Below are 17,076 nucleotides of genomic sequence, written 5' to 3'. Positions count from 1 at the left end.
ACTCTAACACCTCTACAACTGAACAGTAGTTAGCTACACTACCCTGTGTGTTTACTAGTATAGACTACACTTCAAACAGTTCATCCAGATTGGATTTATACTTTTTCATGTGAAGTAGCCTAGCCTATAGATTTAGGCTGATTGTTGCTATGATACAACTGTTATTCGTGCAGTACCATAGCGCAATACATAAACGTAGTAACTAATTGTGTCTCAACAACACGGCAAAAATCATAAGAACTCAGTGAGATGTTATGACCATTAATTTCATAGCAGAGGGGGAGGAGTTAGTGTGTGTGTGAGGGGGGTCATTACAACAAATGTGTCCCTGACTGAAGTAGTCCAATTTCCGCCCCACAGCCGTCCGCAACATCTACCAAAGGACTCAAATCTTCATTTTCAACTTTTACGTGACTGTCACGTTCCAGCTGGACTCCGCAAGCCGCCCATGATAATTGTATTACATGACTGAGGATTTTGTACAAACGGCAAGCTAGTGCGCTTGAGTAGTGTCCCACCAAAGATAACTAACGACAGAAAGATGGATGTGCACTTTCCCACTAGTAGTATCTTGTCCATTGTCCTTCAAGCGCTCTTGTTGTCGTCTTCATATGGTTCGTTGGAGCCCTACGACCTTTTATACAATAATGCCGTCGACGCCTTTTACAGAAGTGACTATAAAGATGTAGTGCGATACATGGAGGGAGCGCTCAGCAGCTACGCAGAGGTCCGCCAGACTAAAGTCCGATGTCGACTGAGGTGCCAGGACCAGCACCCGTTTGACTCTGTTTCCATGGACCTGCAGTTCTTTGACGTGGTTCTCCGAAGATCAAATTGTCAAAACGAGTGTATCGAAGAGAAGATTGGAACGCAGTCCATGCACAAAGTCAGCGAGGATGTCAACCAGGATTTCCAGAGACGAATCCCGTACAACTATCTTCAGTTGGCGTATCAGAAGGTAAGGTGTTTTTTTTAGTATATCTGACAATCAACGTTTGATAGGAAAGTTCTGGATATTAGTCACCCACCTTTATTAGGCTTGCAGCGTATCATTCGGTGACCTACATACAAAGGCTACTGCGATAAACTCGTGCGCAGCTGGATTTTCACCGCTGCTGCTCAGCAACGTGAAGCCGTCGGTGTTGCGGTTTCTGGGGCGACGCAAGAAGAGATACTATGTTTACATAAGTCTCTGATAGAGCCTACCTACTGTATCAGTTTTTGTTGAAAATCATTTTTGGGACTTGAGTGGAACTTTGTTTCCATTTTTTCAGGAGTGTTCTCCTTCCCAGCTCTGTTATTAGCCTATGTATAGCCCTAACACAAAGGGCTATTGTAGCCAATGATAAGCAGCTTTGTGCTTCTATTTCTGTGCGTTTTAGTTCTGCGATATGTTGTGTGTCTATTGCAATATAGACCTGCGGGGAAATGAAGCAAACTGTGTGCGCAGGTTCGAGGCTGAGGGAGGGAGAAATGTCCATCACTCACATGAAGTGTGGTCACAACTTGCAATCTTTATAATTTAACGTAAACACGACGTGCTCACACACGCAAATATACATCTATACCAGTGACATGCGGTGAGGTCTGATGCCGCGTTCAAAACAACTGGGAACTCGGAAATCGCTGACTTCAGTGCGTTCAAGACAACTGGTAACGCAAAAAACTAGCTTTGACTGGGAAATTCGTTTTGAAAGGTCATCTAACCCGGAATTGAATATCGGAAACTCTGGCATCTTTCTAGAACTCCGACTTTCTGACTTGAAGATCACTGACATCATGATTTGACCTCGTCATTTTCCAAATGTCTTGGAACCACCATGAGGTCAGGTCAGTCTTTCCAAAGATACCACTGAGATTGAAATGATCATGCTATTTTCTGGCCCTTCCTTCGAAGTGGTTCCTTAAACTCAGGTCTTGGTCTTCCATCCCTTATCACCCCGTTACGCTAGAAAGTCACACGTTTAAAACGGTTTCAGATGCAATATACTAGCCACCCTGATCAGTTTACTTTTAGTTAGCAGTAAAACGGATGTAACAGCCAAAAGGTCGATTACGTGTGACGTCCGTTGGTAGGTGAGAACACGGCCTTTCCCATAAATGTTTTTCAAGCCAATACCCATGCGCATTTATTTGAGCGCAATGAAAATGGATGGGACATATTGGGCGTTTTGGTGGATCACTTTGTCAAAATGAGTTGTGGATCACGCCTTTCAAAATGAGTTGCATTATAGGGATACAAATGTTCGACAAGGGCCTACATGTTACGTGAACTTTACCACAACCATGTGATCAAAGGTCACGAAGTTTAAACTGCAGTCGACTGCCATTCTCCACAGTTGCTCCTCACCAGCTGCAACTTGTAGCCACCACCTGCATTGTCAACCCATCATTAGTGTTTTTGTTTGGCCCACTTGAACGGGACAACTTTGCCTCGATGCTATATGTATACAGTGTACAAAAGTATTATTGATTAAAATAAATCTATTGATGTATTTTTCATTCGTTATTTTTTCAATTTTTCATTCGTTATTTTTTCAATAATTATCACAGGGTAGGTAAGAGGCATGTCACTGAACACTCTACACACATCGCAGGCTATGGAATTGGATGATTTAGCATTAGCCCCTCCCCCAGTCTCTGCCTGCACTCATTCATAAAGTTTTCCAGACATGCCTCTGCCATTGAAGCGAAACAGGTACATGCATCTGTTCACTTGTTTTCAATTTTAGAGGATTCTATGCGTTTTTACAGCCTAGTGGTTTGCTGTGCCATGCCAACTGCTGGCCGCAACTGTGTTTTTGCTTTGGCTGCCAGTTACTCCTTGATTTCCGTCCTATCTCACAGAAACTATTGGTACCAGATTGCAGGGTGCTTCTCAAACCCAGATCTGCAGCACTTTGTATGACATTGGACTGTCTGAAAACATATGCATACGCCTAACAACATCACAGAGCTGGTGAATGATTGTAATCTCCCCAGTAATTAAGCACCAGCAACATCGAATACTGCATCTTGTGGTCAGTTGATTGTGAAATAATGCAGAAATACCCACAAGTAAACAGAATCATCATCACTGTCCCAAATTGTCTCGGATAACTTAGGCCCTATAGCCGACATTGACACTGAGATCAACCCTTTCCTCAGAGCTCTTAGATTTTACTGTGCTGCTGGCAGATGGGTGTGGGAACAATGAGAATATCTTTTTGAATTGTAGAATAAATATCATTCCCTTTTTTATAGACTCAAGTGCCCAGTTAATCATTCACATACCCTAATGGCAGTAATCGGGGCGACCCGACCAAATTAACATAGAACTGTGAGTTATAGATCTATCATTCCCGTTGAAAGCAAGTCTAAGAAGCTGTGTACCTTTTCTATATGCGCTGTTTCTATGTTTTCCATTATTTATTTTCATTTTTGCGTATTTTACCCCAGCTTAAAACAGCTGGAAATATATTTCACGACCTCCCTAGTGGTGCAGCGGTCTACTGCACTGCATCACAGTGCTTGAGGTGTCAGTGCATACCCAGGTTCGATCCCAGGCTATATCATGACCTAGAGTCCCACAGGGCGGTGCACAATTGGCCCAGCGTCGTCTGGGCTAGGGGAGGGTTTGGCCCGGGGGGCTTTACTTGGCTCATCGTGCTCTAGTGACTCCTTGTGGCGGGCAGGTTGACCTCAGTTGTCAGTTGAATGGCATTTCCACCAACACATTGGTGCAGCTGGCTTCTGGGTTAAGCAGGCGGATGTTAAGAAGCGTGGTTAGATGGGTCAGGTTTCGGAGGACGCATGATTCAACCTTCGCCGAGCCCGTTGGGGAGTTGCAGCGATGATCGCAATTGGATATCACGAAAAAGGGGAGGTAAAAATTAATACATTTATATATTTCAAAGCGGTTTAGATGGTATAATGATTCTCTACAGGACGCATTGCTTGTTTTGTCACATAAACTGAAATTAGGCAAAATATTAGAATTTTTGCAACCAGCTAATGGCAAAGTGATTTCTGCATATTGAAACTTTAAGGTCTATAATAATAGGGGTTCATTTAGGGCATGTAATTCACAATTGCATGTGTTTGGCTTTAGAAGGACAATTATTTAGTTTGTTCCCAATTAATGCACGCATTGAGACATCCATGTCTCATTCATCCTTTACATGAACTAGGTGTGTAATTGAGATGCTATCAGAAGCCCCTGGATGTCCCTGAACTTTGAACTCAGGATGGGCATTGCGGCTCATCAAAGAGCCTAGTGGACACCCGGCTACACTTCCCCGACTGCCTACAGACGTATTTGTCTGCCGCCTGTGTGAATCATGGGGGATCCAATGCCAACTCGCTGACACAGGTCCCCCACCTTAGAAGCGGTGGGGAAGTCACTGTCTGCAGGCAAAGATGGTTCTGCTTCCCTCTATCTGGATTGGCCCAATGCTTTATAGACTGGGGGATGCTGCGGCCCATAAAATAACAATGTACAAGTCTAGACATTTGGGACAGACATCCTCTTAGGCAAGACCTTGGCCCAGCCCTGTAAATATTACTCATCTGTGCTGCAAAGGGGAAATTATTTTACCACCATCTGCACAACAGAGTTTGGTGGCATTATATTATGATATTTTCAAACAGAATAATAAGCACACACAAAAAAAGACAGTAACTAATACCGCCATGGCTGTTTAATAGATTTACAACCTCCGCTTCCCTGCATGTCTCCCAGCGTGTTGATGTCTTTCTGAACTGACTAACATGGCAGCACATCAAGGCCTAGGGGTCCTGTGTTGACCTCACAACAGGTCAGGGGGTGATCTGAGGCATTCCTATTGGTTGGCTTAATACGACTATGTTAGTAAGAGCAGGCTCTGTGAATGTGTGTCGGTGTGCATCGAGGTGGGGGCGCGTACTGGTGATTGTGAAAATAAACAACATTCCTCCACTATTTAACATTCCACCTCTGGACCCAGCCTCTGGCATAATGACCCCTTTTGGCCTGGCAGAGGGCCCCATAGACAACAACACAGACACCAACTGTTCTGCCCTATTAAGGCTGGTACGTGTGTCCCCAATTCGCCCATCATTTAGCTGGGCAAATATTTGTTTTTCTCCCTTTTGTGGCCTGTTTGCTTTGCTAAAAGGAGAGACACGCTACGCTCGTGCATGAGGTAAAGGGAGACTCTTGTACGGCCCGTGGGGCCTGACCCAGGTAGACAGCAGTAGTACCTGGTGGTTGGCCAGAGCTGGCTCCACAGCTTAAAGCCACAGCAGGATCAAAGGCCCTCAGCAGCCCCTGGACTCCCAGGACCTGGTCCCCCTGGCCCCAGGGCTCGATGCTAATCCAGTTTTTTTTAAAAATCTGGATCAAAAAGGGTCTTAGGTGGTGGGCACGGCAATGGGTCGGGCACGGCTGAATTTAAGATAACATTTTGGAGGTCCTGCCACGCCAAATAGTGTCCCCCTCTACATCACCATGGGATTCGATAAACTATTAGCGTCCGTTGCTATGTCAACAGTGTGATGACCTAATGATTCAAATTTTTGGAGATTGTTACAGCCTAGATGGCGTTCTTTTCATCCTCACTATGCAAACAAAGCTGGTTTCCACAGCAGTTTCGCTGTTTAAACAAGTTTTGTTGAGCTAATAAAATGGAAACATTCATTTGAACTACTTTTGGGTACCTTGTTAACATTGCAACATGAAATCCATGTCTTAAACATTGCTACGTTTCGGAAATGTTAAAGAAAACGTGTAATCTGCTTGACACAAAGTTACTTTACCTTACAGATCAGGAAGACATGCTAATTCCCACTCCATTCATATGCAAATCCATTTGATTCATACACTGGCTTGTCTGGCTGCCATGTTTTTAATTTAACCTGCCCTTCCCTTATCTACACTGAAATAATATAATTTCAGTAGTCCTCTTACGATAAAAAAAAAAACATCTGTCTCGCATAGCTCATTAGTACACCTTGGTGGTTGAATATATATCTATCTATTGTAGGTCCTAGGATACAACAATGAATAGTGTGGAGCCTAATAGATACAAACAATAATTAACACCTTGTGAAACAGCAGTGAAAACCAACCTGGCAATATAACACCTTGTGAAACAGCAGTGAAAACCAACCTGGCAATATTTAAGATTTGAATACATTAACTTTGATCGTTTTTGGTACAATTGTGTCGTTCATTTATTTTCACAGATGTTTTTTGTTATTTTTTTTTTTTGGGGGGGGGTGCACTCCCATGGCAATCAGACTAAAATACTGAATTCTGGTGTTTGGGATATAGAGGAGGTGGTTGCGAGGTTCTGCCCGTCACTTGTTTTCAACAGGCAGCCAGTCTCTGAAGGGGGACGTGAAGAGGGAGACTGCAAAGTCCAGGCACTGCTGCTCTCTTTGTTCTGAGTGTTTGCAGTGCTAGTGTTTTTAATTCATCTGTGTATCTCACATATGATGAACCCGGTATGATGGAGCAAGAAAACATTCATAGCAGATAATGACAACATGACAATAACAGTAGATGATCATGTAGACAATAACAGTAGATGACTAACTCAGCTCCTGGAGAACAGGAGCAGAGTTAGTAGTTTAAGTTTACAAAGAAAGCGTTTCAATCCCGAATATTTGACTGTTACACTGTTTGAAAAAATGCTTAGGCAGCCCGTCCAAGGACTTCGATGGCAGAACAACCCTTGTAATCGCCAACCCATCTGGGGGAGGGCCACTGGTCGACCATTCTGAGAGGAGTTTGAACTGGTGTGAACCAGAGATCCTGAACCAGAGATCCTAACCACAGTGCAGTAAGGCCCTGTGGGTGCCGTTTGTAATGGAAGAGAAATGTAATTAAATAATAACAGGGATGCCTCTAAGTACTTATTTCCCTTGTTGTGAAGTTTGTTTGTGGCTAGATTAGTTACTGTATTAAAAGTATTTGCCATGTATTGCCAATTAACTGAAACATATTTGAAGAGAAAAAGGAACAATTTAATTTGATCACTTGAATAGCTGTATTTCTTGGAGTTACGACTGGGGCCAGAGGTTCTATAATGGCTTTGTCTAGGGCCAGATGGCGCAACGGTTTGATTTATAATGAATTCATTTATTACTTGACATATGAGGATAATCTGCCTTCACAAATTCCGTCTGCCCACCATATGACACATTGGACTGCACGTCGCTCTTGTGTCTCATTGTGGACGAACTGATTTCCCATTGTTGCTTTTGTTTTGGAAACTTTCCCCACCTCTCCCAGCGTGAATTTATGAATCCTGCTGTTCTTGTTCCCTGCTCTCTCTGTCCGGAATGCCCCGCATATTACAAGTCTATCTCAAGGCTCTACATCAGCTTTTCCCTAACTCGGTCCTCTGGACCCCAAGGGGTGCACGTTTTGGTTTTTGCCCTAACACTACACAGCTGATTCAAATTATCAAAGCTTGATGATTAGTTGATTATTTGAATCAGCTGTGTAGAGCTTGGGCCAAAACCAAAACGTGCACCTCCTGGGGTCCCGAGAACTGAGTTTGGGAGACCCTGCCACACCATAAGGACTCTAGGACTTGTGTTTTCCACTGTGAATAACTTGATGATTTGATATCCACTCAGCAGGCTACTTGTTGTTGTTCAGCTCCAACTGTCTCCAGCGTAGATCTCCTCTGAGATTAGGACTTGGACGGGGCTTCTGTTTCACTCAAATCCCTGCCTTGATCGGAGTGGATGTGTGTAAGGGCATTTAAGTACGGAGGGATAGGGGAGGCTCGTGACCCTAACCAATTACAGGGACTCCTTTTACACCATGCCACCGAAGTATGGATCATCGTCGCATCTGTCTCATTCGAAGCGCTGTCATCACGCCGATCCAGTTAGCTAACCCGCGGACAAGGGCAGGAGAAGGAGGAGGTGTCTGTTTCTAGGAATGCTGGAGTTCTGAAGCTGTTTTTTTTTTTTTCGAGTGGAAAAAAAACGTTCTCTCTCTCCACAACGTTTCTATTACCCATGATGCTCCAGCACAGTATGTGTCTGGCATGGGGGGAGTAGATCCTGTTATTGTCGTCTGTTACTGATAGTGGAGGATAGAAGAGCTGAGAAGAAGGAAGGGGTCGACGTGATGAATATTATTTACACCAAACAGAGATCTAGAGTCAGGGTGAGTCCAGGACAGAGAGCAATTAGATTTTCTTCCTCTGGAACCTTTCGATAAGGGATATTCCTCACGGATGAAGGAAAGGACCTAGGAAAAAGGATAGAGGCTTAGGAGAAAGACATGGAATGCATATGGTGAGAGAAAAAAAAAAACTTCTCCACCTTCCTGTGTTTTGAGGGCCAGCTCTAGCCTACAGATTAAGGACCCGGAGAGATAGATGTCATGTGGAACGAATGTTTTAGAAAAGTGTCTCCACGTACTCTGCCGTGTTGCTTTCGTGAAACCTTTCGCCGAGTCGATAAAACTCTCCTTACGGTGCACCTTCGCTTCTGCTCACGGGCCAATCCCGAATCCTCCCCTGGCTGACTCTGAAGCATGCTATAACTAACTTCCTGCACTCTGCCCACGGTGAGCGTGGCCGGGCCTAGACGGAGTGGCACTCGGCTCTGCCAAAGACCTTCTGCATGACTACCTCTGAGCGGATAACAGCACAGCAGGAATGTGGGTGAACTTTCTCCAATGGACTGTACTGTATTACTGCATCGCCCTAATGCTGTCTACCTTATTAACGATCAGAAGGCTAGGGGAAAGAAGGGAGGAGAATGCTGAGAATGACTTTCTAGAAGACTGCAGTGTTTGCAAGGGGAGATGAGGCTGCAGACTCTGGAGAGAGAAGAAAGAGAAAGACCTGGCCAGGAAGTGACACTGTCAAGTGTTGACACAGTGTAAAGCCGTAATCAATCGACAGAGAAATTGCCCGTGCTCTTGTTTCTGAGTCCAGGAACAGAGAGAGATCAAGCGTCTGCTGCTTATTTGATATCGGTTTCAGTTCCTTGCCATCGATCACAATATCCCTCGTCACGGAAGTAAACAGTTGGATGGCGACGCAGTAGCCTGATCCAACCAGCCAGTGATCAGAGAGCATGTCTTTCCCCCTTACTCTTGTTTTAATTAAAGAGGCATTCATCAGTTTGAGTGGAGGGCTCAGGGGTTGGCATTGACTTGTGTGCTGTGTGAGTGTGGGATGTGAATTATTGTGTGGGCTGTGAGGGGATGAACCCTTGGTTGTCTCCTTGGGAAGGATCCTGCCTGTGGAAAATGGTGGAGTGTCTTGCCAGGCCCAGAATCTGTTAGGCTTGATAAATGACTATGTGCTGCTGAAGGTTTGGATCAGCAAACTTGTGGGACCCTCCACCTTCTCAATTTTGAACGATCTGCTTTTCTCCCCTGTCAGTATAGCAGAATGCCTGGCTCTTTTGAATGACCAGAGGGAAAACCGTGAGAGTGTGGGTGTGTGGTGTGCACATGCAAACACGTTGTCTACTGTTATGTTTATCTACGTGGGTCTATGTGCATGTTCACACAAAAACAGGAAAGTGAAACTTCGACAGCTTCGAGGATGAACTGCTGTCAGGTGTGCGAGGCCAGAGAGACCAAAGGGACATTTGTCTATGAACTGACAGTTTGCTGTAAATCCCACAGAGCTACGCTATGGGCCTAGAGGGAGATATCTGAGTTTGGGTTGGGGAGGAGGGGGATGATGTTGAGGGGAAATACAAACTGTGGTGGACTTATTCCTGGTTCTTCCGTGGTGTGACGCACCGTCCGGTATTTCACAGTGGGGAGAAATGAGAAGGGGGTAATGTACACTAAAGGGCAGGACAGAATTGGTCACCACAGGTTTTTTGTTGTTGTTGACTGAGGTGATATTGTCCACAGTCAGCCACTGGCTGCTGATGTGTTCTTATTTTCTTGAATGGTTATCTGTCTTAGTTAAGAAAGAGTCTGTTTTAGCATGGACAAAGTCCACGTTTGAGAAGTTTCCACAGGGAACATGCCATTTCCCTCAGGTACTTTTTCCGCCCTACACTTTGAATGTTTACACTGTGTGTTCAATAAAGACATGAAAACGTGTATATATAATTGTTCGGGCGTTATTAGTTGAAGCAGACTGTGTTTGTCTATTGTTGTCAAGATCAGGTCAAATTTGATGACTAATTTATGCAGAAATCCAGGTGATTCCAAAGGGTTCACCTACTTTTTCTTGCCACTGTAGGTCGGCCGATACCGTAACTCTTTCTGCCTGACCTTGTGCTATAAATTAATCTAGACTCTCGTATTACTTCCCTGGAATTTCTGGAGAGCTGGGCCCTTCATTTATAACTGTTGCATAAATGTAACACTAAATATATGCGCGTGCCACTCCTGAAAAGACTGCGCGCACACAAAACTATTGAGATTTCTAAACTTACCGCACGCCACACATACTCGTATTTCCCATTTATATATCTGGCCTGTCCTGAAACTGTGCGCACGTTAACAAGCATTATAACTCCACCTAAAAAGCAAAAACGCCCATCATTCACCTGTATATGGTGACAATCAATGTTGACACATTTTTTTTCCGGCACTGAGCAAGTTTGTGGTCTGCTGAGCGCAAACTTGAACATTGTGAAAAAGTGAAGTGCAACTACCAGCTCACGTTTACTGTGGACACTGAGGCTGTATCAGTTTTAACAGTTGCAAAGTAGGCTACTCTGGCTACTTGATCATAATGTAGGTGTACCAGAGTGGCATACCATCAAAAACAATGGACAAAAATGCATCCCATAACATTTTAACATGGAAATAGCTGTTCTATCAAGCCTACAGTAGCAGAAAATGTGTGGTGTTCAATGTAGACCGACATTCACATTTACATTTACATTTAAGTCATTTAGCAGACGCTCTTATCCAGAGCGACTTACATTCCATGGGACTTTTGGAGAAAAAAACATGCAGGTCTTGACATTAACCTGTTTATCCACTTGTCCTCCAGACAAGGAGGTGACTGAACATGTTTTGTTGTTTGATGCAAGAAACCACTTAACAATATCAAATTAATTATTATTCCCATACCATTATTACAGAGAATCAGACAAATTATACTACCCTCTGCCTATTGGCTACTTAGATTATTCAAGACTGTCTCAAAATGTAACACTGCCCCTTTAAGACTTAAAAAAATGCTCTTTACCTGACTCGCTTTTCAAAGATGGCTAGAAATTAGGGATGTCCCACGCCTAAAAAAAAATGTGTAGAATGAGAGTCGTCCTGTACTTTCGATCAAGCGATTGGTCGAAATGTTTAAACTTGTTTTTTCCCACATATAGACAGACACCCTATGTATTTGAAAAACAATCTGCTTCATATGCACTGAGCTTATCTTATGCTTTAAGTACACTGTTTGATTAAATAATGAAGACACACAAATCACTCAAGAAAGAGCCAGATGGTCACACAGTTAAAAAAAAAGTAAAACAGCGAGTGCTTGTGTGACTGGCGCACGTTGTCTCATTCTCCTCCCTACTGCAGCTAAAAGGCACCACAGCACAGCAAGTGTTTATTGCGCTGTTCGTGCTGAAGCTGTGACATAATTTCAGCCATTTTAGTGTCTTACTTGTTTTTGACTGAAAAGTTCTGTTACCAAAATCCTTTAATTGTTTAGAAGAAACATTCCCTATTCCCTCAACCCTTTCTCTCTTTACGTGAAACATGTAAGCATCGCATGCATGTGACCAATAGGCTACATGTATAATTGGTAATAACAAACTCCGAAAACAGCAACACGTGACAGCAAAATGGATGTGAACGTGAAAAAGTAACTCGAAACAGGCAAACGTTTACTGGTTGCTCAGGAGGGAAAGGGGAAGTCAGATCTGTGGAAGACATTTGACTTAGTTGTCGAAGCTTCTGGAGATTTAAAAAATGTGACTACAATATTTCTGACCGTTTGGAACAGTGTAAGCAACACTAAATTAATAGGTGTACCAGAGAGTCTGTTCTAACAAAATAAAAAATATATAAAGCCTTTATTACAGCAGACTAAAAACAGTGGCATGCAAGGAAGCTTGCTCATCCATTTATATGTAGATGATACAGTCTTATACTCAGCTGGCCCTCCCTGGATTTTGTGTTAAACTCTATCATCATTTTGTGGCAGCTGGTAACCTAGTGGTTAGAGCATTGGGCCGGTAACCGAAAGGTTGCTGGATTGAATCCCCAAGCTGACATTGTAAACATCTGTAGTTCTGCCCCTGAACAAGGCAGTTAACCCACTGTTCCCCGGTAGGCCGTCATTGTAAATAAGAATTTGTTCTTAATTGACTTGCCTAGTTAAATAAAGGTACAATTATTTATTTTTTTAATACAAGGACATGGGAGTATGGCTGGACGGTATACTATTCTTCTGTCAGCACATTTCAAAGCTGCAGAATGAGGTTAAATCTAGACTTGGTTTCGTAATCGCTCCCCTTTCTCCCCAGCTGCCAAACTAACCCTGATTCAGATGACCATCCTACCCATGCTACATTAGAGACAACATTTATAGATCGGCAGGTAAGGGTGCTCTCGAGCGGGCTAGATGTTCTTTACCATTCGGCCATCAGATTTGCCACCAATGCTCCTTATAGGACACATCACTGCACTCTACACTCTGAACTGGTCATCTCTGTATACTCGTCGCAAGACCCACTGGTTGATACTTATTTATAAACCCCTCTTAGGCCTCACTCCTCCCTATCTGAGATATCTACTGCAGCTCTCATCCTCCACATAAAACACCCGTTCTGCCAGTCACATTCTGTTAAAGGTCCCCGAAGCACACACATCCCCGGGTTGCTTCTCTTGTCAGTTTGCTGCAGCTAGCGACTGGAACGAGCTGCAAAGAAACACTCAGTTGTGGCTGCGTCGCGTGATGTATTGTTGTCTCTATCTTCCTTCCCTTTGTGCTGTCTGTGACCAGTAATGTTTGTGCCATGTTTTGCGCGTCTACCATGTTGTGTTGCCGTCATGCTGTTTTGCTACCATGTGGTTGTCATGTTGTGCTGCCGCCATGCTGTTTTGCTACCATGTGGTTGTCATGTTGTGCTGCCATCATGCTGTTTTGCTACCATGTGGTTGTCATGTGCTGCCGTCATGCTGTTTTGCTACCATGTGGTTGTCATGTTGTGCTGCCGCCATGCTGTTTTGCTACCATGTGGTTGTCATGTTGTGCTGCCGTCATGCTGTTTTGCTACCATGTGGTTGTCATGTTGTGCTGCCGCCATGCTGTTTTGCTACCATGTGGTTGTCATGTTGTGCTGCCGCCATGCTGTTTTGCTACCATGTGGTTGTCATGTTGTGCTGCCGCCATGCTGTTTTGCTACCATGTGGTTGTCATGTTGTGTTGCAGGCAAGCTGTGTTGTCTTGTGTTGCTGCCATGTTGTGCTGTTGTCTTAGGGCTCTCTTTATGTAGTGGTGTGGTGTTGAATAAAGGTTCAATGACAATAACAATAACAAACAAATGGTGAATTGCGGTTTATTTATTGTTTAGGCTAATTATTCAAAGCTCCCTTTGTTATTGAATTTTTAACCCAAAATACTTGATTGCGTGAACTGTCAGATGTATGCTGTCAGATGTATGCTGTCAGATGTATGCTGTCAGATGGCACGAATGAATGATTGCTTGATACAGTAGCCTATAAAGTATATTGAAATATAGGTCATAAGTCAGTTACAGTATTAAGACTGAACAGGATGCTCTCTTCGGCCTACAGCTCCATGGTGGTTATACAAGACTGCTATACAAAGGCTACTAATGATAACAACATTACTTGTTGTAACGATGATCATAATAACAATAAGGGAATCAAGAAAGAGGGTACAGGAGTGAGAGCTGCATGCATATTATGTGTGACAAACAGGTGCTGTTAGATTACAATGTTATTTTTCTGCCTGTTTGGAGCAGTGTAAACAACACTAAATTAATTCTAAGTAATGCCAGTCTGTTCTAACGGGGGGGGGGATAAAGCCTTTATTGCAGCATAGCAAAGGTTCAAAACAGCCGAATCTGTGAAATGGCTTTATCCAACATTTTGCCGTTGCATGAGGCTTTGTGCTCACGGAATCAGTAGACTGTTAAAACAAACACTCAAACAGGAAACAGATGCCAAGATCTATCTTATTTCTGTAGATATGTATGGATGATTTATAAAGCCAGGCACATTTAACAGTTAGGGTCTTGATTATAGACCTAATTAAGTTGGTTTCCTCTCTCCTCAAATTTCTTAGAGGCAAAAGGCTGTTTCCTCGTCTCTGCTGCTGCTCCCTCTGCCACATTGTACTGAATCCCAATATGCTGGTGTACTTTGCTATTATTCACATAGCAATTTAGGGAAAGGCGCCAATTCTACGGCGCACTGAAGATGTTTCAGAACCGAGCACAGCGACCGTATCCAACACGGCAGAAAGCACTTTTGTTATAAAATAATATCAGATTTATTAGTGTTGCACCATTATTTTTGCATAAGATAACCATATACAATTTCAGTATCACATCTCTTAAAGTGATGCAGTCCGCGTGGCATCCAAAATGGATAATTCCACTGAGACGGGTGCGAATCGTCTCAGTGCCGGAAAAAAAAACATTGATTGTCACCATATACAGGTGAATGATGGGCGTTTTTGCTTTTTAGGTGGAGTTATAAGTTTAGAAATCTCAATAGTTTTGTGTGTGCGCAGTCGGGCCTGAGTCCTGCCTGTCAATGCAACAGAATCCATCTCCAATGCACTCTGCCTACACAAAAATCTGGCATTTGCTGTATCTGACCGTGTCTGAAAGACAAAAACAATGCACATTGTTGTGGACCTGTCAAAAGATAGTTTGAATTCAATAATGTTTTGCATTTACTTTTTCACTAAGCAAAATATACTGCACTCCCCACTGCCTACTCTGATTTTTGTTGTTTAATTAGTATACAGTAGGCCTAGTTACAGTAGCCTACATACTTCAATGCAAAAGATCTACTGTCTGTTCACTTGATAAATTCTACTGTATGTTCTAAACCGCATTCCCTTTCGGATGCAAAAACATTTAAGTCATTTAGCAGACGCTCTTATCCAGAGCGACTTAGAAATTGTTGCATTCACCTTATGACATCCAGTGGAACAGCCACTTTACAATAGTGCATCTAAATCTTTTAAGGGGGGTGAGAAGGATTACTTTATCCTATCCTAGGTATTCCTTAAAGAGGTGGGGTTTCAGGTGTCTCCGGAAGGTGGTGATTGACTCCGCTGTCCTGGCGTCGTGAGGGAGTTTGTTCCACCATTGGGGGGCCAGAGCAGCGAACCGTTTTGACTGGGCTGAGCGGGAACTGTACTTCCTCAGTGGTAGGGAGGCGAGCAGGCCAGAGGTGGATGAACGCAGTGCCCTTGTTTGGGTGTAGGGCCTGATCAGAGCCTGGAGGTACTGAGGTGCCGTTCCCCTCACAGCTCCGTAGGCAAGCACCATGGTCTTGTAGCGGATGAGAGCTTCAACTGGAAGCCAGTGGAGAGAGCGGAGGAGCGGGGTGACGTGAGAGAACTTGGGAAGGTTGAACACCAGACGGGCTGCGGCGTTCTGGATGAGTTGTAGGGGTTTAATGGCACAGGCAGGGAGCCCAGCCAACAGCGAGTTGCAGTAATCCAGACGGGAGATGACAAGTGCCTGGATTAGGACCTGCGCCGCTTCCTGTGTGAGGCAGGGTCGTACTCTGCGGATGTTGTAGAGCATGAACCTACAGGAACGGGCCACCGCCTTGATGTTAGTTGAGAACGACAGGGTGTTGTCCAGGATCACGCCAAGGTTCTTAGCGCTCTGGGAGGAGGACACAATGGAGTTGTCAACCGTGATGGCGAGATCATGGAACGGGCAGTCCTTCCCGGGAGGAAGAGCAGCTCCGTCTTGCCGAGGTTCAGCTTGAGGTGGTGATCCGTCATCCACACTGATATGTCTGCCAGACATGCAGAGATGCGATTCGCCACCTGGTCATCAGAAGGGGGAAAGGAGAAGATTAATTGTGTGTCGTCTGCATAGCAATGATAGGAGAGACCATGTGAGGTTATGACAGAGCCAAGTGACTTGGTGTATAGCGAGAATAGGAGAGGGCCTAGAACAGAGCCCTGGGGGACACCAGTGGTGAGGAGACAGATTCTTGCCACGCCACCTGGTAGGAGCGACCTGTCAGGTAGGACGCAATCCAAGCGTGGGCCGCGCCGGAGATGCCCAACTCGGAGAGGGTGGAGAGGAGGATCTGATGGTTCACAGTATCGAAGGCAGCCGATAGGTCTAGAAGGATGAGAGCAGAGGAGAGAGAGTTAGCTTTAGCAGTGCGGAGCGCCTCCGTCATACAGAAAAGAGCAGTCTCAGTTGAATGACTAGTCTTGAAACCCGACTGATTTTGATCAAGAAAAAACATGAAATTATAAAATCTAATAGGCACAATTAGATATGTGCATGGTAATTTGTTGTATGGCTACTTCGGGAATATGAACTGATCATGACCAGAAAAGGTGAGGAATATGTTCCCGCAATGGTTATGATGTTCTTAAGTGTGTTTTGAAATTGAAAAATGAAATATTGTTTACTCGATAAATTTGTGATTACAGTATTGCCGATACGATAGTTTTGCTACATAGCAAAACTGCTGCTATGCCAGGAGCCATTCAGTGCTTCGGCACTGCACAATGCCAAGGAATGTCAAGCGGCGAAAAAAAATAATCAGCAGCAAGCTGGTTCATTCTCCAACAGAAAGGTGCAATATTGAGAAACTGATAAATTGACACAGTGACCAAAATCTAACTCCTGTTGTAAATATTAGTTTAGGTTTAATTCACTAGTAAAAAATACTTGTGTCGACGTGCCCGGACATGCAAGCTATCTAAGCTAAGCAGATAGCTATGTGACTTGTTAGCAAAGATTATGTATAACTAACCCTTTCATCTGTGGTGTTAGCTACCTATATTAGCTACTATGCTAGCTACCTAGAAAAACATGATGCTAAGATAAGTTATATTTGTTATTAGCCAACGTAGCTAGCTAATGTTAGCTGGTTATCATTTTGAACATGCACCATTTTCAACAATGAGCCATCTG

At 43.9% G+C, this 17,076-nt stretch overlaps 1 protein-coding gene across 1 annotated transcript in view; it reads left to right on the top strand.

The window, feature by feature from the left end:
* The first annotated feature begins 305 nt into the window (after nucleotides 1–305).
* The window catches only part of LOC123997415 (prolyl 3-hydroxylase 2-like), a 111,605-nt gene continuing 94,834 nt past the window's right edge, over nucleotides 306–17,076 (top strand). The window contains exon 1 of the mRNA XM_046301609.1: nucleotides 306–958. Coding sequence (XP_046157565.1) covers nucleotides 542–958 — 417 coding nt within the window. The 5' untranslated portion in view covers nucleotides 306–541. The remainder of the gene's footprint in view (nucleotides 959–17,076) is intronic.

Source organism: Oncorhynchus gorbuscha, linkage group LG15 (genome assembly GCF_021184085.1).
Source record: "Oncorhynchus gorbuscha isolate QuinsamMale2020 ecotype Even-year linkage group LG15, OgorEven_v1.0, whole genome shotgun sequence".
Lineage (NCBI taxonomy): Eukaryota > Metazoa > Chordata > Actinopteri > Salmoniformes > Salmonidae > Oncorhynchus > Oncorhynchus gorbuscha.
This window is presented reverse-complemented; position numbering and strand designations above follow the sequence as displayed.